At 47.6% G+C, this 24,800-nt stretch overlaps 1 protein-coding gene across 3 annotated transcripts in view; it reads right to left on the bottom strand.

Moving 5' to 3' along the window:
- The window catches only part of tbxas1 (thromboxane A synthase 1 (platelet)), a 321,143-nt gene that overhangs the window by 162,640 nt on the left and 133,703 nt on the right, over positions 1-24,800 (bottom strand). For all 3 annotated transcript variants that reach the window (XM_038780696.1, XM_038780697.1, XM_038780698.1), the window contains one exon: positions 5,473-5,569. In XM_038780696.1, coding sequence (XP_038636624.1) covers positions 5,473-5,569 — 97 coding nt within the window. The remainder of the gene's footprint in view (positions 1-5,472; positions 5,570-24,800) is intronic.

The following is a 24,800-nucleotide window of genomic DNA, read 5'->3' as shown; positions in this document are numbered from 1 at the left end:
CAGGGACATACATATCAAAGACACGCAGTACCTGATCCCTGAACAAGTTCCACATTTCACTTGTGTCCTTCCCTGACAGCCTATGTTCCCAACTTCTGCACTTCAATTCTTGTCTAACAGCATTGTATTTACCCTTCCCCCAATTATAAACCTTGCCCTGTTGCTCGCACCTATCCCTCTCCATTACTAAAGTGAAAGTCACAGAATTGTGGTCACTACCTCCAAAATGCTCCCCCACTAACAAATCTATCACCTGCCCTGGTTCATTACCAAGTACTAAATCCAATATGGCCTCCCCTCTGGTCGGACAATCTACATACTGTGTTAGAAAAGCTTCCTGGACACACTGCACAAACACTGCCCCATCCAAACTATTTGATCTAAAGAGTTTCCACTCAATGTTTGGGAAGTTGAAGTCGCCCATGACTACTACCCTGTGACTTCTGCACCTTTCCAGAATCTGTTTCCCAATCTGTTCCTCCACATCTCTGCTGCTATTGGGGGGCCTATAGAACACTCCCAACAAGGTGACTGCTCCTTTCCTATTTCTAACTTCAACCCATATTACCTCAGTAGGCAGATCCCCCTCGAACTGCCTTTCTGCAGCTGTTATACTATCTCTAATTAACAATGCCACCCCCCCACCTCTTTTACCATCCTCCCTAATCTTGTTGAAACATCTATAACCAGGGACCTCCAACAACCATTTCTGCCCCTCTTCTATCCAAGTTTCCGTGATGGCCACCACATCGTAGTCCCAAGTACCGATCCATGCATTAAGTTCACCCACCTTATTCCTGATGCTTCTTGCATTAAAGTATACACACTTCAACCCATCTCCTTGCCTGCAAGTACTCTCCTTTGTCATTGTTACCTTCCCCACTGCATCACTACGTGCTTTGGCGTCCTGACTATCGTCTACCTTAGTTGCTGGACTACAGATCCGGTTCCCATTCCCCTGCCAAATTAGTTTAAACCCTCCCGAAGAGTACTAGAAAACCTCCCCCCCAGGATATTGGTGCCCCTCTGGTTCAGATGCAACCCGTCCTGCTTGTACAGGTCCCACCTTCCCCAGAATGCGCTCCAATTATCCAAATACCTGAAGCCCTCCCTCCTACACCATTCCTGCAGCCACGTGTTCAACTGCACTCTCTCCCTATTCCTAGCCTCGCTATCACGTGGCACCGGCAACAAACCAGAGATGACAACTCTGTCTGTCCTGGCCCTTAACTTCCAGCCTAACTCCCTAAACTTGTTTATTACCTCCACACCCTTTTTCCTACCTACATCGTTGGTACCAATGTGCACCACGACTTCTGGCTGCTCACCCTCCCCCTTCAGGATCCTGAAGACACGATCAGAGACATCCCTGGCCCTGGCACCCGGGAGGCAACATACCTTTCGGGAGTCTCGCTCGCGACCACAGAATCTCCTATCTATTCCCCTAACCATTGAATCTCCTATTACTATTGCTTTTCTATGCTCCCCCCTTCCCTTCTGAGCCCCAGAGCCAGACTCAGTGCCAGAGACCTGGCCGCTGGGGCCTTCCCCCGGTAGGTCATCCCCCCCCAACAGCATCCAAAACGGTAATGGGCAATAGATTTTCACACCTTATTCTCAGGCTGGAATTCGTAGCGATTCACTTTTCCCGCCGGTAGGCGCACCCCCGCCAGTAGTTTTCCTGACAGCGGGGGGAAGGGGGGGGGTTACAAAGGGAAATCCCAATGACAAGCGGCGAGAGAATAAAATCCCGCCAACAGCAAACAGCGCTGTGAGAAACGCATGAATTTGGGGTTGGAGAATCCCGCGCTGTGTCTGTTGCAAAGTAATGTGTGTTGTTCCTTGTGCCTTAATAAAGCTCGTAGTCTTAAAGTTGAAGTGGATGCTTTATTGTGAGTTTGTTCTCTCTTCAGTGCTTAAACCATGTTACATCTGTGCTGCCAGTCTGTGTCTTGCTCCCGTTCCTGTGAAGTGTCCCGACTTCCTGTTCGTGTGTATTTATACCTCTGCCGTGCTCCCTCTAGCGCTTGCATCTACACAGATATACAATCACTACATCCCCCCTTTTTTCTTTACATATTTCGTGTACAGTGTTAAAGAAAATTGTACAAAACAGTTAGATTACTTATGATATGTGTATCTGTACAAGTGATGATGATATTGGATATTTTACAAAGCCAATTAATATTTATGAGTCCAATCTTAATAAAAACATTTATGAGTCCAAACTTGATGAATTTGTTTGTTGAGTTTTTTCTTTTTTGTTGTTGACGTGGTGATATTGATATACCAACTCCGTTGTGAATGTTGTCGGTGTCTTGTTTTTAAGTAACCAACAAGTCATCCCGAGGTGTTTGAATGGTTGAACCACTGATGTTGACTGACATGGACTTTTTTCTGTGCTTGTGGTATCGATTTAGTGTGTCATCTGCCTTGAAAGCTGGTGTGCTTGCTTGTTCTGGAGCAGATGTGAATTTGTCAGATTCTTTGTCCTGCCATGGCATGTTTTTGTCTTGTCATTGTTTTGCAGTGTGCTGTGGCATTGTCCTTCATGTGCAGAGTTGTACCATTTTGCACAGGTCTTTGTTTCATTGGTGTTGTTTCTGTAGTTTCTGTCTTTGTTGTTTTCATTGTCTTTCTTGTTGTTGTTTTGTCGTATGTCTTTGTTGTTTTCGTTGTCATTCTTGTTGTTGTTTTTGTTGTGCTTGTTGTTTCTACTTTTGTTGTTTTCGTCATTGTTCATCGTTTTTCTTGTGTGTGTTGTTTCTGTTTTTGTTGTTTTCGTCATTGTTCTTGTCATGCTTCATGCTATTTTTGTTCTTGCTGTTCTTGTTTCTGCTGTGCTTCTTGTGGTTTTTTTTTTTGTTGCGCTCAATGAGTGTTCCGTGTGGATAATTTGCTTAATTGTCAGTTATTGGTGCAAGTGTCCTTTGTGGTATCTGTTACATTGAGCGTTTCGTCTAGAGAATGGTGAGAATGATCTGATGTTGCACTGATGTTGGTGACATCAGTCATTTGTGGTGAATTTGATTCCTCTTCTTTGCTTCCTTGGTGTTCCTCTTCTGGAGTCATTTGTAGTGGATTTGATTCCTCTTCTTTGCTTTCTTGGTGCTCCTCTTCTGGAGTCAAAACCTTCACAATTTCATTTTGCTGTGGGTCTTGGTGCTCCTCTTGTGGAGTCAAATCTTCAAGATTTCTATTGACATGGTCTCTCTGGACTCGGTGCTCCTCTTGTGGAGTCAAATCTTCAAGATTTCTATTGACGTGGTCTCTCTGGACTCTTGGGTAGCCATACTCTGTGCTTCTATACAGATGAGCTGTGATCTGTCAGTCTTGCTGTGATCCTGCACCTCCTGTATGTCGAGTGTGATCACATTGTCACTGTTTTTGCATGCAGTGGGTAGACTTACATTGTCTTCTTCTTGATTATGTGAGCTTGGTAAACTTTCATAGTCTGCTTCTGGTTGCTCAGATACAGTGGGTAGACCTTCATGGTCTTGAGCAAGCATGGCGTTCGGTATGGAGTGTTTGCTTGCTTCCATTTTGGAGTCTGTCAACGAGCTGTCCATGGAAGCTTGCATGGCTCTCTGTGTGGAGTCTGTCATCGCTCCGTGGAGTCTTTCATCGCTCTCTCTGTGGAGTCGTGCAGTGTTCTCTCTGTGGAGTCAATCTATGCTGTGCAATTTGGTCTATGGGCATTGAATGTTTCAAAGCAGCAGGGGCAGCAGGGTAGCATGGTGGTTAGCATAAATGCTTCACAGCTCCAGGGTCCCAGGTTCGATTCCCGGCTGGGTCACTGTCTGTGTGGAGTCTGCACGTCCTCCCCCTGTATGCGTGGGTTTCCTCCGGGTGCTCCGGTTTCCTCCCACAGTCCAAAGATGTGCGGGTTAGGTGGATTGGCCATGCTAAATTACCCGTAGTGTCCTAATAAAAGTAAGGTTAAGGGGGGGGTTGTTGGGTTACGGGTATAGGGTGGATACGTGGGTTTGAGTAGGGTGATCATGGCTCGGCACAACATTGAGGGCCGAAGGGCCTGTTCTGTGCTGTACTGTTCTATGTTCTATGTTCTATGTTACTGATGTTACAGTAATCTTCAATTTTTTTAGTATTACTTCTAATCTGGTGCTGTCTTCACCGTTCAAGTATTTAAAGCAATTATAGATTTTTCTAGCTTTCTGTCCCGCTGTTGCGAGTAGCAGTGCTATTTTTGTTGGGTCAGAGACTGCGTTCATATAATTTGCTACGATACATATTTACAACATTTGTTTAAAGCATTTCCAGTTATTCCTTAAATTACCAGTTGTTTCCAGCTGCTGTGGAGGTCCAAATTGTAGTAAATCAGCTAAGTCTTCCAACGTCTTTCTTGCCATTTTGGTATTTCTGTGTCTGCAGCTTGTGTAATCTTATAGTAAGCGTGCTGACGCCTGTGGTTCCTTGTGTCTTAATAAAGCTCATAGTCCTAAAGTTGAAGTAGATGCTTTATTGTGAGTTTGTTCTCTCTTCAGTGCTTAAACCATGTTACATCTGTGTTGCCAGTCTGTGTCATGCTACCAGCTCCCGTTCCTGTGAAGTGTCCCCGACTTCCTGTTCGTGTATATTTATACCTCTCCCATGCTCCCTCTAGTGCTTGCTCAGTTTTATTGCATCTACAGATATACAATCACCACATAGCGGCGAGAGGATAAAATCCCGCCAACAGCAAACAGCGCTGCCGAGAAACACATGGGGGGGGGGGGGGGTTGGAGAATCCCGCCATATGTCTGTTACAAAGTAATACATCAAAGTGATTAGGTTAAATTTTGCTAATGACTAACAGGACATGTCTTAAACCTATTCTGCAGAAATTGCTACATTGGCATCCCTAGTTAGCCTGAGAAAGGGGGATATGCCTCCTTGAAACACTGCCACAGACAACTGCAATTCTTGGTCGGCTACATCAGAGGAGTCAACCACTCTGGAGTGGAATTGGAAACACTTACCAACTAAGCCAGCTCAGAATGTTTCCTTCCCAAGAGAGCATCAGTGCACCAGTTAGATTTCAGCGGCAATGCAACAGTTTCATGGTCACTTTACTGTCATTGGCTTTTTATTTTATTTTCAAGTATCTCAGGTGTATAATGCTTTGTGACTTGTCAAAGGTCACGTTGAGAGCTCAACAAGTACGTATATATTGCAAGGCATCAGGTTGCCCAATGTTCTAGAATGACACATATTTTGGAGCAGAGAGGAACTTGCAGAACATCCTTAATCAGAGTGACTGGAATAATCTGCCTTGTGGACTGTCAATGCAAAAATACCAGCGATATAGAAATTGTAACTGAAGGCGAGAATAGGAGAGTTACGGTACTAGGTTACAAGGGGCAAAATCACCAATTCTCATCTTGATTTTGTTTGAGGTTGCACCTAGCTCTATAGAAGGAACAGCCAATTCTTTCTGTCATTTGCTCTGCAGGTGGATTCAATGTCACTCACCATTCTGTTGACAAAGTTGCTGAAATCCTTCACCATAATCTGCTTCAGCATTTCAGGCTCAGCAATTAGAATGGTTGCTCGCCGGCCAAAGTAGTAACTGAAACATATGAAAGGAAGATTTTCCAGAGAATGGACCACTATTTGCAAGCAAATCTTTTCACTATTTCAGTTATCCATGCAGTCAGATGTGTGTCAATAATGTAGATACAGCAGGAAATAAATTACCAGTCATAATAGAACAATACAGTTCAACCCCCCCCCCCCCCCCCCCCAATTCCCAATTTTGTTTCCCCAATCTTTCCTAAGAAACTCCATTGCCTGATACAGAGGTAGGCAAGTGAACCACTCTTGAGTCTCTGTTAGTTTTGTCACAGAACATGGGACCTCTCTCCTTTAATGGCTCAGAACCACATCAATGCCTTTACCAGTCAACCTCCGGGGAGCTTAATCACCACTAAAACTTTCTGACACAGTGCATATCATCAACTTGCCCACCCATTCGATCCTCCACATTAACATATCCTAGTTGCAGTGTGTACCATCTACAAAATGCACTGTTACACTCTGCAAAGGGCACTTTGACAGCCCCTCCCAACCCAGTGACCTCCACTACCCAGAAGGACAAGCACAGTAAGAAGTCTGACAACACCAGGTTAAAGTCCAACATGTTTGTTTCAAACACTAGCTTTCAGAGCACTGCTCCTTCCTCAGGTGAATGAAAAGGTATGTTCCAGAAACATATATATATAGACAAATTCAAAGATGCCAGTCAATGCTTAGAATGTGAGCATTTGCAGATAACTAAATCTTTACAGATCCAAAGATAGGGGTATCACCAGGTTAAAGAGGTGTGAATTGTCTCAAGCCAGGACAGTTGGTAGGATTTTGCAAGCCCAGGAGGTTGGCGATAAGTTTCTGCTTGGCAATTCTGCATTGTCGCGTGCCCTGAAGGACGCCTTGGAGAACGCTTACCCGAAGATCAGAGGCTGAATGCCCTTGACTACTGAAGTGTTCCCCGACTGGAAGGGAACATTCCTGCCTGGAGATTGTCGCGCGATGTCCGTTCATTCGTTGTCGCAGCGTCTGCATGGTCTCGCCAATGTACCACGCTTCGGGACATCCTTTCCTGCAGCGTATGAAGTAGATGGACCATGGGATCCACATTCGCACCTCAATACCCAACATCTTCATGCACAAGTTTGAACAAGACCTCCTCACCGCACAGGACCTTCAACCGACGTTATACACCAGATATATTGATGACATATTTTTCCTTTGGACCCACAGCGAAGAATCACTGAAACGACTACACGATGACATCAATAAGTTCCATCCCACCATCAGACTCACCATGGATAACTCTCCAATATCAGTTGCATTCTTGGACACACTCATCTCCATCAAGGACGGTCACCTCAGCACTTCGCTTTACCGCAAGCCCACGGATAACCTCACGATGCTCCACTTCTCCAGCTTCCATCCTAAACACATTAAAGAAGCCATCGCCTATGGACAAGCCCTCCGTATCCACAGGATCTGCTCAGACGAGGAGGAGCAGTACAGACATCTACAGACACTGAAAGATGCCCTCGTACGAACGGGATATGGCGCTCGACTCATCGATCGACTGTTCCAACGCGCTAAGGCAAGAGATCGCACCGACCTCCTCAGAAGACAAACACGGTACAACTGACAGAGTAATCCAATGCCAGCATCTCCACAGAAGGACAAGGGAGGCAGGTGCATGGGAAAACAATCACCTGCAATTTCCCTTTCAAGTTCCCACCCTGACTCAGAAATATATCACTGATTCCTTCATCATCACTGGGTAAAAGTTCTGGCGGTCCCTCCCTAACACTGTTAGAGTTCCTTCACCACACAGACTGCAGGGACGGGATTGTCCGATCCCCGCCGGGTCGGAGAATCGCCGGGGACCGGCGTGAATCCCGCCCCCGCCGTCTCCCGAAGACTCCAGCACCATAGATTCGGCGGGGGCGGGAATCGCGCCGCGCCTATCGGCGCGCCCCGCCCCCCCCCCCCCCCCGGCGATTCTCCAGCCCTCGATGGGCCGAAGTCCCGCTGCTGTAATGCCTCTCCCGCTGGCGTGAATCAAACCACTTACACTACCTGTGGGACCAGGCGGCACGGGCGGGCTCCAGGGTCCTCCGGGGGGGGGGGGGGGGGGGGGGGGGGGTGATCTGACCCTGGGGGGGTTCCCCCATGGTGGCCTGGCCCACGATCGGAGCCCACCAATCGGCGGGCGGGCCTGTGCCGTGGGGGCACTCTTTTCCTTCCGCGTTCGCCATAGTCTTCACGATGGCGGAGGCGGAAGTGACCCCCTCCCCTGCGCATGCGCGGGGATGGCGTCAGCTATCGCTGACGCTCCGGCGCATGCATGGACTTCCGCCGGCCGGCGAAGTCCCTGCGGCCCCGGCTGGCGTGGCGCCAAAGGCCGTTCCCGCCGGCTGGTGGGGCGCCAACTACTCCAGCGTGGGCCTAGCCCCTCAAGGTTAGGGCTTGGCCCCTAAAGGTGCGGAGACTTCCGTACCTTTGGGGCGGCCCGACGCCGGAGTGGTTCACGCCACTCCATCCCGCCGGGACCCCCCGCCCCGCCTGGTAGGGGAGAATCCCGTCCCAGGTTCATGAAGGCAGTTCACCACCATCTTCTCAAGAGCAGTGAGGGATAGGGTAATACATTTTGGACTTGAGTGACACCCAAAATCTGAGAATTAATTTAACAGCATTTAACAGTCCAAGTAGGGAATGGCATGTAGAGAATCCTTGCAGGCAGAATTAGTCAAGGAATGAGAAAATCTGAAAACAGGGCAAAATTTAAATATATACAATACATGATGTGGAGATGCCAGCGTTGGACTGGGGTGAGGACAGTAAGAAGTCTTACAACAGCAGGTTAAAGTCCAACAGGTTTGTTTCAAATCACTAGCTTTCAGAGCACTGCTCCGAAATCCCCAGATTCACCTGAGGAAGGAGCAGTGCTCCGAAAGCTAGTGATTTGAAACAAACCTGTTGGGACTTTAACCTGGTGTTGCAAGACTTCTAACTCTAAAATACATATCATTGGGGTCCAAGCGTCTTTCCTGTGGCATAGAGAATGTGGGTTGATAAAGAAGCCAGATGCCGTACAATGCAGATGGGAGAACAGTAATCTGGTCACACTCATAATCCCATAGGACAAAGTAACTGTTTACTTGTCGACTCTGTATATTAAGATCAGGCGGCAGTTCATCCAGAAAGCCATTCCATCCACTGACACGCTGGCATTTCATGCAAATTAAAATGTGCATTTAATTTTCAAAACAGTTTATTTTTTTTAAATCGACAAACTCACTCACACACACCCCCCCCCCCCCTCTGCCACCCCACACATATCACATTCACAACCACACCACACACACAAAAAAAACCCCACACACACACACAATCCACCGCCACACACAACCACACTACACACAAAAATCCCCCACCCATACACAGGCATGATTGCACAGTGGTTAGCACTTTTGCTTCACAGGGCCAGGGACCCGGGGGTTCGATTCCCGGCTTGGGTCACTATCTGCATGTTCTCCCCGAGCGGGATTCTCCGACTCCCCACCGGGTCGGAGAATCGCCGGGGGCGGCGTGAATCCGGCCAAAGGCGTTCCACGCCAGCCGGCGGGGCGCCAACCTCTCCGGGGCGGGTCTAGCCCCTAAAGGTGCGACCCGACGCCGGAGTGGTGTACGCCACTCCGTCCCACCAGAACCCCCCGCCCCGTCGAGTACGGGAGAATCCCGCCCCCCCCGTCTGCGTGGGTTTTCTCCAGGTGTTCCGGTTTCTTCTCACAAGCCCCGAACGACATGTCTTAGGGATTTGGACATTCTGAATTCTCCGTGTACCCAAACAGGTGTCATGGGGCTTTTCACAGTAACTTAATTGCAGTGTAATGTAAGCCTGCCTGTGACACTGATAAAGATTATCATTATTTCATCCTCCCCACACATACATACACATCCCCCCAACACACACACACACCCCCCCCCACACCCCCCACACCCTCCATCCACACAACCCCACCACTGCCCACTCACACAGAAACACTCATAACCACAACCCCCACCACACTAATACTCAAAACCACACCGACACCCACTCCCCCCACACACACGCACCGCACAAACCCCGCAAAACACACAAACCACACACCATGCGCAAACCACACACACCACGCGCAAACCACACACACCACACGCAATCCACACACACCACACGCAAACCACACACACCATGCATAAACCACACACACCATGCATAAACCACACACACAATGCACAAATGACACACACATCCCCACACACAAACACACATCCCCACAATGCACATCCCCCATACAAACTCACAATCACACAAACCACACACACCTCCCAGCGCCGGCCCTAGGGTTGCTGGCGCCCCGGGCAAGCTGAACTTCGGCGCCCTTCCGGGGGGGCCGGGGGGGGGGGCCGAGGCGGAGTGGGGGGGGGGGGCCGAGGCATGGGGGCGGGGCCCGAGTCTGGCGCCCCCTAGCACATGGCGCCCCGGGCGACTGCCCGAGTTGCCGGTGCCTTGGGCCGGCCCTGACACCTCCTCACTCATACATTCACAGCCACACATACAAACTACATGCAAAATACACACATCCGCAAACACTCACCGCGCGCACACTCAGAACCACATACACACACCCCCACACATATGCCCCCTCCACACGCACACATCCCATACACCCACTCCCTCAAACCCCACATACACCACATAAACCTACCCACCCACACCCCTGAACACCCACAAATCCAACACCGACAGACACACACCCAACCATAAACCTTCCACACACACACACACACACAGCCACATACACACCCACCCACACACACTCACACACTCCAATAAGGATGGTAGTTTTATCTCTCCCCAGCTCAGGTATTCTGAGGTGAACTACAGTGACCCTAATACTGCTACTATACGGACACAGAATGGGGTCTGAATTTGGGATTAAAATCCATGAAGAACTCCACAGTGGGATATTTGGAAGTATTGTGTACACCTCAATGTAATGCTGGTACTTAATTGCCATTAATTTTAGACCCAGGCTCCTAATGGAGCCTTCTGGTACTTCACCTGAGTTTCTACTTTTCATTGTTAATTCATACATTGACTCTGACTGATGCATTTGTCTTTTACTTTTGCAGTTCAAGAGCATGGAAACTATTCAAAGCAAACCCATTATTGCCCAAGCTATGATTAGTGAACTTAGTAGACAGCAGAAATGGAACCTGGTTCCTTGTGTCTTGTGTCTCCTAATACCCATAAAGGTACTCTATTACGGGCTCAAAACTTCCCATAATAGGAAAAATCAGAATAGACAACACGATTAACATATATTTATGAAGCATCTTTAACACAGGAAAAAGTCCCATTACAGTCTACTTAAGTCCAGTACAGGCAAGTATTAAAAGTTCACCTATTCAGTGTGTGTTCGAGGCATATGAGGCGTGATTCTCCAGGTCGGAGAATCGCTGGGGGGCGGCGTGAATCCAGCCCCGCCTCTCCGACGCCGGCTGCCGAATTCTGCGGCGCCAGTTTTCAGGGAGGAGCGGAGATCGCGCCGCGCCTGTCGGGGGCTGTTGGCAGCGGCCCCCCCCCCCAGCAATTCTCCGGGCCCCGATGGGCCGAGCGGCTGCCCGTTTTCGGCCAGTCCCGCCGGCGTGAAATGGACATGGTCCATCCCGGCGGGACCTGGCTTGTCGGCTGTCTAGCGGGATCCTCGGGGGGAATAGGGGGGATCCAGCCCTGGGGAAGGGGGGGCGGGGCCCACGGTGGCCTGCCCCGCGATCGGAGCCCACCAATCTGCAGGCGGGACTGTGCCGTGGGGGCACTCTTTTCCTCCGTGCCGGCCTCTGTAAAGCTCCATGGCTGGCGCGGAGAAGAAACCCCCTGCGCGTGTGCTGGAAACATGCCGGCAGTTCTGTGCATCCGTCAGAACACGCTGGCAGTCCTGCGCTTGCGCCAACACGCGCCGGTCAGCGGCGGCCCTTCGCCGCCGGCTGGCGCGGTGCCAACCCTTCCAGCACCATCCTAGCCGCCGGATGCGAGGAGGATTCTGCAACTTCCGGGCGGCCCAGCGCCGGAGTGGTTTGCGCCGCTCTTGGCACCGGTACGGGCTGCCCTGCCAATTGAGAATCCCTCCCATAGTTATAATAGGAAACACATCATACAAATATACTCCTGGACCTCATTTATAAGTGAAGATGAAAATTACACTAATTGGAAAATAGAGACTTCCCTACAGTTCGAATGCATGGTTCGTGTCTGGAAAAAAAGCATGATGCACTATTAATTACATATATTGGTTAAAATTGTTCAAGAAGAGCAACCATCACTATTTGTATGAGATATTGAGCACATGTAAAAGGAGAGAGAACATAGAAATGAATTAGCTAATTAGATCTCATTACGGTGACAAATTATCCAGTTGATTACCAAACAGATTTTCTCTGGACACTCAAATACCACACGCGTTATCTTCCCCAAACTTGGACTAATTGTTTTCTGCCTCTAAAGGGAAAATAAAGAAATGGTTCAGTTTTCTGCAAATCAGAAATATGGCTTGCGCTCTCCATAAAGAGCTTCTCTTTGATATCTGCTTCCCATTCTCTCTTCCAGCTTTTTTCCTTTACTGAAGGTATTTAACAACTTCGGGTGTGATCCAATGGCCAGGCTGTTCCTGAAAAGCAGCTCGCCATGGCACGGCGTGGTCGATGAAAGACGGGATACCCTGCTCCTGTTATCTATCCGGCTCACAATACCTCGTGAGAGCCAATGCGATCTCGCAAGACATTGCAATGTAAATCCTGCCCATTGTGAGCAAAATCACATTTTAACAGTTCTGCATATTGGTATGAGACAGCTAGTCTCACACTAATGTGTTGATTCCCAAGGTACCTGATGCTTTGGGATTCATCCGCTTTGCCTCGGAGACCTTGAGCGAGTGCTGTTCAGCACTGCCCCCAGAAACGGGGACCAGACAAAACGGCACTCATGGGAGTCTCCCAAGGTATCAAAGGCACCAGCTGCATGCCTGTGCGCCAGGTTGGCAATTTTACACATGCGCGATTGGGCTGAGGTGCCCGGAGTGGATGTTGGGTGGATGTGGGAGCAGGGCCAGGAACCATCCCACAGTGCATTGGGGCTTGGGGATTCAGGAATTGTTTCAGGGGCCTCGGAGATCAGGACACCATTTAAAAATGGCTGCGGGCTCTGGGAAACTTTCGGCTAAACACTATGAGACTGTTCCCGTCTAGTTGAATCGAGCCCTTCGTCTCTTTATCTCATATAAGTCTCCTCAATGCAGATATCAGGCTTGAAGAAGAAGGTAGGCAAGCAATGACAGTTCAGTAAAATCATCCCCTTACCTGACATCTGAATGCACACTCCCAGTCAACGCCCTCTTTATAACGCGAACCACTTACCCTACACTAAACTAGTGCTGCTGAGGTGAAATCAGCTAACCTAACAGATTCAGCACCTTACTGATCTGTAAAGCTCAAAGATTAGATCTGATGGCTTTACTTTAATCTTTAATCTGTGCTTCACATGGAAAAACTTTACATTTGCATGTTGTTTCATGCATTAAACTGTGACTTCAAAGTACGTTGCTTTGGATACTGTTGAGCGTTATTTAATTTATGTGTGGTTTAAATTTGTTGGAATGATGACTTCGTACATGGGTTGGGCCAATGAATACTTTTTTTTAAAAAGGTATTTTATTACAAATATGTATCAAAGCAAGTTACAGCAAATAAACATGCCGGAAACATACTTTCCAACAATCAACAATACAGTCTGTACAGATTTTTCCTTCTTTTCACCTCCCCCCCCCACCCCCCCCCAAACCTCTTTCGCCCCCCCCCCCCCCCCCCCCCCCCCCCCCCGCAGAGTCAGGATCGAACCTGGGACCTCGGCGCCGTGAGGCAACAGGGCTAACCACTGCGCCACCGTGCTGCCCCTTCCTGCACTATCCTGGCTAAGACCGCAAACACTCCTGCCCAGAATCTTTCCAATTTTTCGCAACCCCAAAACATGTGCGCGTGATTCACTGGGCCCCGCCCACACCTCTCACACTCATCTGCTACCCCCGGAAAGACCACACTCATTCTCGCCCGAGTCATAAACACCCTGTGCACCACCTTAAACTGTATCAGGCTCATCCTTGCACAAGAGGTGGTCCCATTTACCTCGGCCAATGATTACTGATCTATTGTTACAGTAAATGCGTGGAGAGTTCACATTGTAGATTCACCAGGATGATGCCAAGGATGGGAAACGTGAGGTTGTTGCATTGACTTTGAGATACTGAGACTATTTACATTGATGTGGAGATGCCGGTGTTGGACTGAGGTGGACACACTAAGGAGTCTTACACCAGGTTAAAGTCCGAAAGCTAGTGATTCCAAACAAACATGTTGGACTTTAACCTGGTGTTGTAAGACTTCTTACTATTTACAGTGGAGCAGGGGAGGGCAAAAAGAAATGTAATTGCATTGTTTTTACGATTATAAAGATCTTTGGTAAAATGAAAATTAAAAGACAATTTGCCTTATTTGGGGTGAAGGAGTCATCAATTTAAAATCTTTACGGAAAGAGCGTAAAAGGTTAGTAGACATTTCTTACAGTGAGGGTTATTGGAGCTTGGAAGGGTCAGAAGCCAGCATTTATTGGCCATCCCTGAGGGTATTTAAGAGTCAACCACATTGCTGTGGGTCTGGAGTCACATGTAGGCCGGACCAGGTAAGGACGGCAGATTTCTTTGCCTAAAGGACATTAATGAACCAGCTGGGGTTTTACGACAATTGACAAAGGTTTTTTTATTGAATTCAAATTTCACCATCTGTCATGGCGGGATTTGAACCCGTGTCCCCAGAGCATGACCCTGGGTTTCGGGATTACTAGTAGCGACAATGCCACTATCTCCCCATGGAGGAGGTGTTTGACCGGGTGGACTGGAGGTACCTTTTCACGGTGTTGGAGAAGATTAAGTTTGGACCTGGGTTTGTGTCATGCATGGGATTGCAGTATGCAGCCCAAGTTGTGTGTGTTTGCACCAACACAATGATCTCCGGGTCTTTTTGGTTGCATCTGAATGCGACTCAGGGGTGTCTGATGTCTCCCTTGTTGTTTGCGTTGGCAATTGTGCCATTGGCCATTGCTTTGAGAGCCTCAAATGCGTGGAGTGGGATCATAAAGGTAGGTGGAACATTGGGTGTCAATATATGCAGATGATTTCCTGCTATACGTTAGAGACCCAGAGTTGTCTACAGGGAATATTATGGGTATTTTGCAGAGCTTCGGTGTCTCCTCCGGTTCCAAGTTGAACATAGGAAAGAGTGAATATTTTGTGGTCAGTGCATCGGGACAGGAGGCAGATTGAGGGGGTTGCCATTTCAGTTAGTGGGGACTAGTTTTCAATATATAGAGGTGGTGGGGGATTGGGCACCACTTCGAAGGCTGAATTATACAAGCCTGGTGAGTAGAGTTAAGGTGCACTTGTAGAGAGGGAATAGCCTCCCATTATCGTTGGTGGGCTGGGTCAAGATTTTTATTTTTATTTGAATGAAATGAAATGAAAATCGCTTATTGTCACAAGTAGGCTTCAAATGAAGTTACTGTGAAAAGCCCCTAGTCGCCACATTCCGTCGCCTGTTCGGGGAGGCTGGTACGGGAATTGGACCGTGCTGCTGGCCTGCCTTGGACTGCTTTAAAAGCCAGCGATTTAGCCCTGGGCTAAACCAGCCCCAGCGTCTCCCTGTGTTCCTGCCCAAGTCATTATTCCGAATTGTCTGGTGGCTTATTTCGGCTTCATTTGGGTGGGTATGGCCCCGAGGATTCGAAGTGGGGTCCTCCAGAGGGAGAGACAGGCCAGGGGGTCTAGCGCTGCAAAATTTGTTGTACCAATTGGGCGGCCAACAAGGAGAAGGTTATGGGATGGTGCGGGGACCCGGGAGCTCTCTGGGTTCAGTTGGAGTCTGGGTCATGTTGGGGGACAAGTTTGGGGCATTGGTAACAGCGTCACTCAGCGAACCCAAGGTTGGTGTCTGAGCTACAAATATGGAGGAAACTCTGCCAGCATTTCAAGTTGGGGCCAACTTCAAGGCTGGCTCTCATTTGTGCTAACCACCTGTTTGAGGCAGCACGGCTAGGTGCCACGTTTGGTGCATGGAGAGAGAAAGGGCTGGAGAGAGTGGGCAATTTATTCCTGGAGGGGCGGTTTGCCAACCTGGAGGAGCTACAGGATAAATTTAGGCTATTAGGCTCGGACATGTTTAGGTACCTCCAGATATGGAGCTTTAAGAGTTTTTTTCAGATTTCCCGGTGGTGCCACCATCATCCTTATTGGAGAGGATTCTCTCCCGTTTAGAGTCGGAGGAGGGCAAACAAACAAACAACAAGCAAACAAACAAAAAACAAGGGAACAGATCCTCCCAGGTTCATTCCCCAAGGCAATGCTTTGACCAATCAGAGTCCACCCGCCCGGTTTGAATTTGAACAGAGCTGGGAAGCTAACTGTTCAACGGGAAGTCAGTGGGAATCGGGGGGGGGAAATCCTCTGCTGGTTCGAGTCATCCTCTGGCACAAAGGAAGATGGTTGTAGTGGTTGGAGGTAAATCATCATGAGGACATCACTGCAGGCCCAACCATCTTCAGCTGCTTCATCAATCACCTCCCTTCCATCATAAGATCAGAAGTGAAGCTATTCGCAGATGACTGAGTAACCCAACCCAACACTGAGGGCAATTTTGGACACTAAGGACAATTTAGCACGGCCAATCCACCTAACCTGCACATCTTTGGACTATGGGAGGAAACCGGAGCACCCGGAGGAAACCCACGCACACACTGGGAGAACGTGCAGACTCCGCACAGACAATGACCCAAGCCGGGAATCGAACCTGGGACCTTGGAGCTGTGAAGCAATTGTGCTAGCCACTGTGCTACCGTGCTGCCCATGACCCTGGTGAGACCACATTTGGAGTATTGTGTGCAGTTCTAGTCACCTCACCATATGAAGGACGCGGAAGCATTGGAAAGGGTGCAAAGTAGATTCACCAGGATGCTGCCTGGTTTGCAGGATAGGTCTTATGAGGCAAGGTTGAGAGAGCTAGGGCTTTTCTCTTTGGAGTGGAGGAGGATGAGAGGCGACCTTATAGAGGTTTATAAGAAGATGAGGGGTATAGATAGAGTGGACATTCAGAGACTATTTCCTCGGGTGGATATAGCTGTTACAAGGGGGCATAACTATAAGATTCAGGGTGGGAGATATAGCAGGGATGTCCGAGGTAGGTTCTTTACTCAGAGTGGTTAGGGTGTGGAATGGACTACCTGCTGTGATAGTGGAGTCGGACACTTTAGGAACTTTCAATTGGTTATTGGATAGGCACATGGAGCACACCAGAATGACAGGGAGTGGGATAGCATGATCTTGGTTTCGGACAATACTCGGCGCAATATCGAGGGCCGAAGGGCCTGTTCTGTGCTGTACTGTTCTATGTACAATGTTCAGCACCATTCGCGACTCCTCAGATAATGAACCAGTCCATGTCCAACTGCAGCCAGACCTGGACAATATCCAGGCTTGGGCTGACGAATGGCAAGTGACATTCGCACAACACAAGTGCCAAGCAATAACCATCACCTACAAGAGATGATCTAACCATCGCCCACAAGAGATGATCTAACCATCGCCCATTGACATTCAATGGCATTACTATTACTGTATCCCTCACAATCAATATCTTGGGAAAACTGGACTACCCACATTAATAATGTGGCTACCAGGGCAGGTCAAAGGCTAGGAATTTTACAGCGGGTAACTCACCTCCTGACCCCCAAATCTTGTCCACCATCTCTAAGGCACAAGTCAGGAGTGTGATGAAATATACTCCACTTGCCTCGATGAGTGCAACTCCAACACTCAAGAAGCTCGATACCATCCAGGACAAAGCATCCCACTTGATTGCTCCCCATTCCACAGACATTCAATCTCTCCACCACCGAACAGTGGCAGCCGTGTGTGCCATCTACAAGATACACTGCAGTAACTCACCAAGGTTCCTCATGTAGCAACTTCCATACCCACAACCACTACCATCTGGAAGGACAAGAGCAGCAAATACCTGGGAACCCCACCGCCGAGAGGTTTCCCTCCAAATCACTCACCACCCCGACTTGGAAACATATCGCTTCCTTCACAGTCACTGGGTCAAAATCCTGGAACTACCTCCCCAACAGCATTGTGGGTGTACTTGCATCTTAGGACTGCAGCGGTTAAAGAAGGCAACGCACCACCACCTTCTGAAGGGCTACACAGTTCAAAATAATGGGGTCTCCCATTTAAGATGGAGGTGAGGATTCTTTTTCTTTCCTTCAGAGTGTGTTTGGCAATGCTGGGTCATTGAATATACTCAACGCTGAGTTCATCAGATTTTGGATCGACATTATGAGTTGAGGGGCAGGCATGAAAGTGGAGTTCAGACCACAATCTATTACAGGGGCTGGTTTAGAACAGGCTGGCTTTTAAAGCAGACCAAGGCAGGCCAGCAGCGCGGGTTCAATTACTGTACCAGCCTCCCCGAACAGGCGACGGAATGTGGCGACTAGGGGTTTTTCACAGTAACTTCATTTGAAGCCGACTTGTGACAATAAGCGATTTTTATTTCATTTCATTTCAATCAGATCAAGTTATCTTAGTTAATGACGGAGCTATGGAAAAATACTGACACTTATTTTTTTTTTTTTAGAACAGTACAGAACAGAACAGGCCCTTCGGCCCTCGATGTTGTGCCGAGCAATGATCACCCTACTTAAACCCACGTAACCCGTATACCCGTAACCCAACAATCCCCCCCATTAACCTTACACTACGGGCAATTTAGCATAGCCAATCCACCTAACCCGCACATCTTTGGACTGTGGGAGGAAACCGGAGCACCCGGAGGAAACCCACGCACACACGGGGAGGACGTGCAGACTCCACACAGACAGTGACCCAGCCGGGAATCGAACCTGGGACCCTGGAGCTGTGAAGCATTGATGCTAACCACCATGCTACCGTGAGGCCCCTATATATAGCACCTTTTTTAACCTCAGGACCCCCACAGCACATTACGGTCAAGGAAGTCCTTTTAATGTGTAACAACTGATATAATTTAGAGCCCCAGCAGCCATTCTACACCAAAAAAGCTCCCCAATTTCATAATGACCAAATAATTTAGTAATATTAGCTAAGGACTAATTGCCCGGGACTCCTGATCAAATAGAGCCATGGGATCTTTTCCATCCACCTGAGATAATGCCCAGCTTTAATTATCTTTTTTTTTCATTCATTTTTACAGACATTCGAGTGTCCACCACATTGCTGTGGATCTGCACTCACATCTAGGTCAGACCAGGTAACAACAGCAGATTTCCTTCCCTAAAGGGGATTAGTGAACTAGATGGGTTTTTACAACAATTGACAACGGTTTCATGATCATCATAGAACATAGAACATAGAACGATACAGCGCAGTACAGGCCCTTCGGCCCTCGATGTTGCACCGACATGGAAAAAAAAACTAAAGGCCATCTAACCTACACTATGCCCTTATCATCCATATGCTTATCCAATAAACTTTTAAATGCCCTCAATGTTGGCGAGTTCACTACTGTTGCAGGTAGGGCATTCCACGGCCTCACCACTCTTTGCGTAAAAAACCCACCTCTGACCTCTGTCCTATATCTATTACCCCTCAATTTAAGGCTATGTCCCCTCGTGCTAGCCACCCCCATCCGCGGGAGAAGGCTCTCGCTGTCCACCCTATCTAACCCTCTGATCATTTTGTATGCCTCTATTAAGTCACCTCTTAACCTTCTTCTCTCTAACGAAAACAACCTCAAGTCCATCAGCCTTTCCTCATAAGATTTTCCCTCCATACCAGGCAACATCCTGGTAAATCTCCTCTGCACCCGTTCCAAAGCTTCCACGTCCTTCCTATAATGAGGCGACCAGAACTATACGCAATACTCCAAATGCGGCCGTACTAGAGTTTTGTACAACTGCAACATGACCTCATGGCTCCGGAACTCAATCCCTCTACCAATAAAGGCCAACACACCATAGGCCTTCTTCACAACCCTATCAACCTGGGTGGCAACTTTCAGGGATCTATGTACATGGACACCGAGATCCCTCTGCTCATCCACACTACCAAGAATTTTACCATTAGCCAAATATTCCGCATTCCTGTTATTCTTTCCAAAGTGAATCACTTCACACTTCTCCACATTAAACTCCATTTGCCACCTCTCAGCCCAGCTCTGCAGCTTATCTATGTCCCTCTGTAACCTGCAACATCCTTCCGCACTGTCTACAACTCCACCGACTTTAGTGTCGTCTGCAAATTTACTCACCCATCCTTCTGCGCCCTCCTCTAGGTCATTTATAAAAATGACAAACAGCAACGGCCCCAGAACAGATCCTTGTGGTACGCCACTCGTAACTGAACTCCATTCTGAACATTTCCCATCAACTATCGCTCTCTGTCTTCTTTCAACTAGCCAATTTCTGATCCACATCTCTAAATCACCCTCAATCCCCAGCCTTATAATTCCAGATATTTATCCGCCATGGCAGGATTTGAACCCAAGTCCCCAGAGTCTCTGATTTACTAGTCCAGGGACTGCGCCACTGCCTCCCCAGGAGGACAATACCATCCGGAAAATGGTAGCTCCAACAGCTCAGCATCTGAGTGCTGGCTTGGGTTATGGTCACAAGTCTCTGATGTGGGACTTGAATCCATAAATCTTTGTCTCAGATTGCAAGAGTGTGACCAACTGAGGTAAGAGGAGAGGTGAGCTCTACTGTCTCACCCTGCCGGCAAAAGATTCTGCACTCGGTCTGTACGATCAGAATAAAATGAACATCTTGCTCTGTTCCCACATGCCTGTCCACTGCAGGTAAAAAGGGAGTGGCTTTATAAAATTTTAGTCTGTGAGCAGCACCACAGCAGGATTAAATATTATAACAATAAATGGCACTTTTTAAGAAGAAAACCTTCCTCTGAAGTAAAAGGGATCCTTAAAAACTACAACGGATGCCTCACTATTCATGAACCGCATGTCTCCCCAGAGACTCCTATTCCTTGATATTTGCTATAAATGGGTAATGTTTTCGCCGTGGCCATCAATCATCGTGGTAATCTTCAAGCAGCCTTCTGTTTGAAGTTCAAAGGACCATTATGCCCTACCCATGTGCCAACAGAATTACTTATCTATGTAAACATTTATTGTACTATTCTAGTTCAACAGTCCAACACAGCAGACAAATATTTGAGGAAACATAACAGCCTAAACACAAAATTAAATCAAATTATTAAGAGTCTTCACACACAAATACTATTATTCACAGGGAGTTGAAATTAGGATTCATTACACTGTCTACCGCTTTAACTCATTCTTCTCCAATTCCATGGAACTGGGGAAGTCCCTACCTCTCCTCCTGTAATCTAAAAGCTTTTGGACCCCAAAGGTTTGCAATAAATCTCTTTTACTTGAACCTCAATTTGTGTCTCACTCATGATCTTGACTCATTCCCCAGATTTCTGTTTTTCTTTAAAAGAGTGAAGACATGGTTTTGTAGGGATTGAAACCATCTGAAAGGAATATCTTAACCTATCATCTACTCAATTGTGCTACTCTCTCGGAGAACAGTCTTGTGTCATGTTGACCCTTGCTGGCTTGGTCGAACATGAAAGGAAAATAACAGTTCCATACAAAGCCTAATGCTGACCAGATAAAAAGCAAAGGAGCAGGTGCTGGAAGTTTGAAACATCCGAAAATCAGAATGTGAACAGGGTGAAGGGGAGGTTTGCGGATGGATATCGTTCATCATCACTCAGAGGTCGTCCATTCCGCATCTGTCAACCCCACAGCTCAGATATAGTGAATGACATCTTATACCATCGGAAGAATTAATTTTACTGTTGAATGCACAATCAGTCTGATGCCAAAAGCAGGAGAGAAACAAAGGCATTTGTTCAACAGTGCCAGTACTCACACGAGAAGCTGGGTGGAAACTCTATCTGACAATGGGGGACCTGTTGATGTAGTGAGTAGTCGTAGCTGATAAGCAGATTCATGGGGTAGCTGGAATGGTTCCCGGTCATACCGAGCGAGAGGTAGGAGAAAGGGAAACACACAGCAATGTCTTGTGCTCATTGTTGTGTTTAAACAAGAGTCAGAACGATGAAAAAAAAAGACTCTTGCGGTCGGAAAAATGCAAAGGAAGAGAAGGCTGAACAAAAACTTTTGTCTTTGTTCAAGATTTTGCATTCTTGTACTAATGTCTCCTTCTTTGAGCTAGTGGCCACATTTTGTTTCATCATGCTCCTATGAAGATCCTTGAGATTTGTCTGTCCTTATTAAAGGTGCTAGATAAGTGGAAGTTATTGTGCAAAACTTTAAAACACACAAAACGAGATCTTCACCAAGTCATTGAGGAAGTAAGTAAACAGCAAGATCCTTGGTCTGTGCTGAGATGCTCCGCTTGGAAACGGAGGTTAAAATCAGCCCGAGCTTCCACTTTAAATTTTTATCCCGTAATACATGCTGAGAAGTTCACATGTAAATATTGGTAACATCACATCAACACTGGCTTCAGCCCTAATTCCCCCCCTCTCGTTTCCCATCATTATCAACCTGCTGCATATTTGAAGAGCAACCACGTGAGGAACTGTACCGGAGAAAGCAGTCAGCACCATCGGGGAAATTAATTGGTAACGGTGCACCATAAATAAGACGATAATATTATTAGAGAGATTCCATTGATATGTTGTGCCTTTCATCTCCAAAGCATGTGCATCACCTTTTCTATACATTGCATCAGTTTCACTTCGCTAATATCTGTTTATCCAATCCTCCCATTCTCCAAAAATTCCCTTTGAGTGGGAAGAGCAAGCCATTCCCTTGTTCTGTCCCTTAGATGTCAGTCGTAGCTCAATGGGATCACTCTGGGCTAGGGTCTGGCAGATGGAATACAATGTTGACAAATGTGAGGTTATCCATTTTGGTAGGAATAACAGCAAAAGGGATTATTGTTTAAATGATAAAATATTAAAACGTGCTGCTGTGCAGAGAGACCTGGGTGTGCTAGTGCATGATTCGCAAAAAGTTTGTTTACAGGTGCAACAGGTGATTAAGAAGGCAAATGGAATTTTGTCCTTCATTGCTAGAGGGATGGAGTTTAAGACTAGGGAGGTTATGCTGCAAGTGTATGAGGTGTTAGTGAGGCGACACCTGGAGTATTGTGTTCAGTTTTGGTCTCCTTACTTGAGAAAGGACGTATTGGCACTGGAGGGTGTGCAGAGGGGTTGGATGACAAGGAGACGTTGAGTAGACTAGGACTGAACTCGTTGGAATTTAGAAGGATGAGGGGGGATCTTATAGAAACATATAAAATTATGAAGGGTATAGATACGATAGATGCGGGCAGGTTGTTTCCACTGGCGGGTGAAAGCAGAACTAGGGGGCATAGCCTCAAAATAAGGGGAAGTAGATTTAGGACTGAGTTTAGGAGGAACTTCTTCACCCAAAGGGTTGTGAATCTATAGAATTCCTTGCCCAGTGAAGCAGCAGAGGCTCCTTCATTAAATGTTTTTAAGATAAAGATAGATAGTTTTTTGAAGAATAAAGGGATTAAGGGTTATGGTGCTCGGGCCGGAAAGTGGAGCTGAGTCCACAAAAGATCAGCCATGATCTCATTGAATGGCGGAGCAGGCTCGAGGGGCCAGATGCCCTACTCCTGCTCCTAGTTCTTATGTTCTTCTGTCCTTCTCTCAGCACTGAAGCAGATTATTTCTCCCTGTGTCTGCGTGGGTTTCCTCCAGGTGCTCCGGTTTCCTCCCACAGTCCAAAGATGTGCAGGTTAGGTGGATTGGCCATGCTAAATTGCCAATTAGTGTCCAAAAGGTTAGGTGGGGTGAGTGGGTTACGGGGATGGGGTGGAGGCGTGGGCTTAAGTAGGGTGCTCTTTCCAAGGGCTGGTGCACTCGATGGGCTGAATGGCTTCTGTAGGGATTCTATGATTGTGCACTTTGTCCAGAGGTCCTTACGGTAGCATGGTGGTTAGCATCAATGCTTCACAGCTCCAGGGTCCCAGGTTCGATTCCCGGCTGGGTCACTGTCTGTGTGGAGTCTGCACGTCCTCCCCGTGTGTGCGTGGGTTTCCTCCGGGTGCTCCGGTTTCCTCCCACAGTCCAAAGATGTGCGGGTTAGGTGGATTGGCCATGCTAAATTGCCCGTAGTGTAAGGTTAATGGGGGGATTGTTGGGTTACGGGTATACGGGTTACGTGGGTTTAAGTAGGGTGATCATTGCTCAGCACAACATCGAGGGCTGAAGGGCCTGTTCTGTGCTGTACTGTTCTATGTTCTATGTTCTATGAAAGGTGCTACATAAATGCAAATGACCTTCTGCAACTTATTGTTTAAAGGCCCTTGACTTGTCAGCAGACTCCTCAATCACCTGTCTCCATTTCCATTTGATGGTTCTCTGAATAGTTGGCTGAAGTTTGAAATCCATCACGTTGGGGAAATAATGCCATAATGTTAGGTCATTGTTGCTGCTGATAGTCTCCTCTTCTGTGATATGTTTATTTTTTCACGGGATGTGGGTGTTGCTGGCTAGGCCCAGCATGTTGTGCCCTCCCCGATTGCCCTTGGGAAGATGGTGGTGAGCTGCCTTCTTGAACTGCTGCTCACCACTGCTCACGTCAGCGATAAAATAATTCCTGTCTGATAATCAATCACCTGCACTACATCAAAAGCATTGTGACGCCCAACCGAACACTGAAATGTTACTGTGTAACGCTGCAACTGACCAACATAACACATACTGTCTGCACAAACAATACGGCTTAAATCGAATCGAGTTTGAAAGATGTTTTATACAAACAACAGCAGTTGCCTGACCTCCGCTGTCACTGTTTTGATTGCACAATAGGAGCATTGCCCTTTTCAGATTTCTTGTTGACAATTATGAATAAATCAGGACAAAAATCCACTGGTCATGACGACAACAGAGCTGTAAGCATTCCGTGGAGCGATTGGAGCATGATGGGCCCAGTGTCATTGTCCTGCCAAGCATCAAAGTGAATAGAGGAGGATTATGTACGGCCCTTTCTCTGTACGTAGATGTGTCTGTGTCATATACCATGCTCGTAGGAGTTAAACAAGCATATTCTACTTACACCTCCCTCCCTAT

Source organism: Scyliorhinus canicula, chromosome 20 (genome assembly GCF_902713615.1).
Source record: "Scyliorhinus canicula chromosome 20, sScyCan1.1, whole genome shotgun sequence".
NCBI classification, from domain to species: domain Eukaryota; kingdom Metazoa; phylum Chordata; class Chondrichthyes; order Carcharhiniformes; family Scyliorhinidae; genus Scyliorhinus; species Scyliorhinus canicula.
This window is presented reverse-complemented; position numbering and strand designations above follow the sequence as displayed.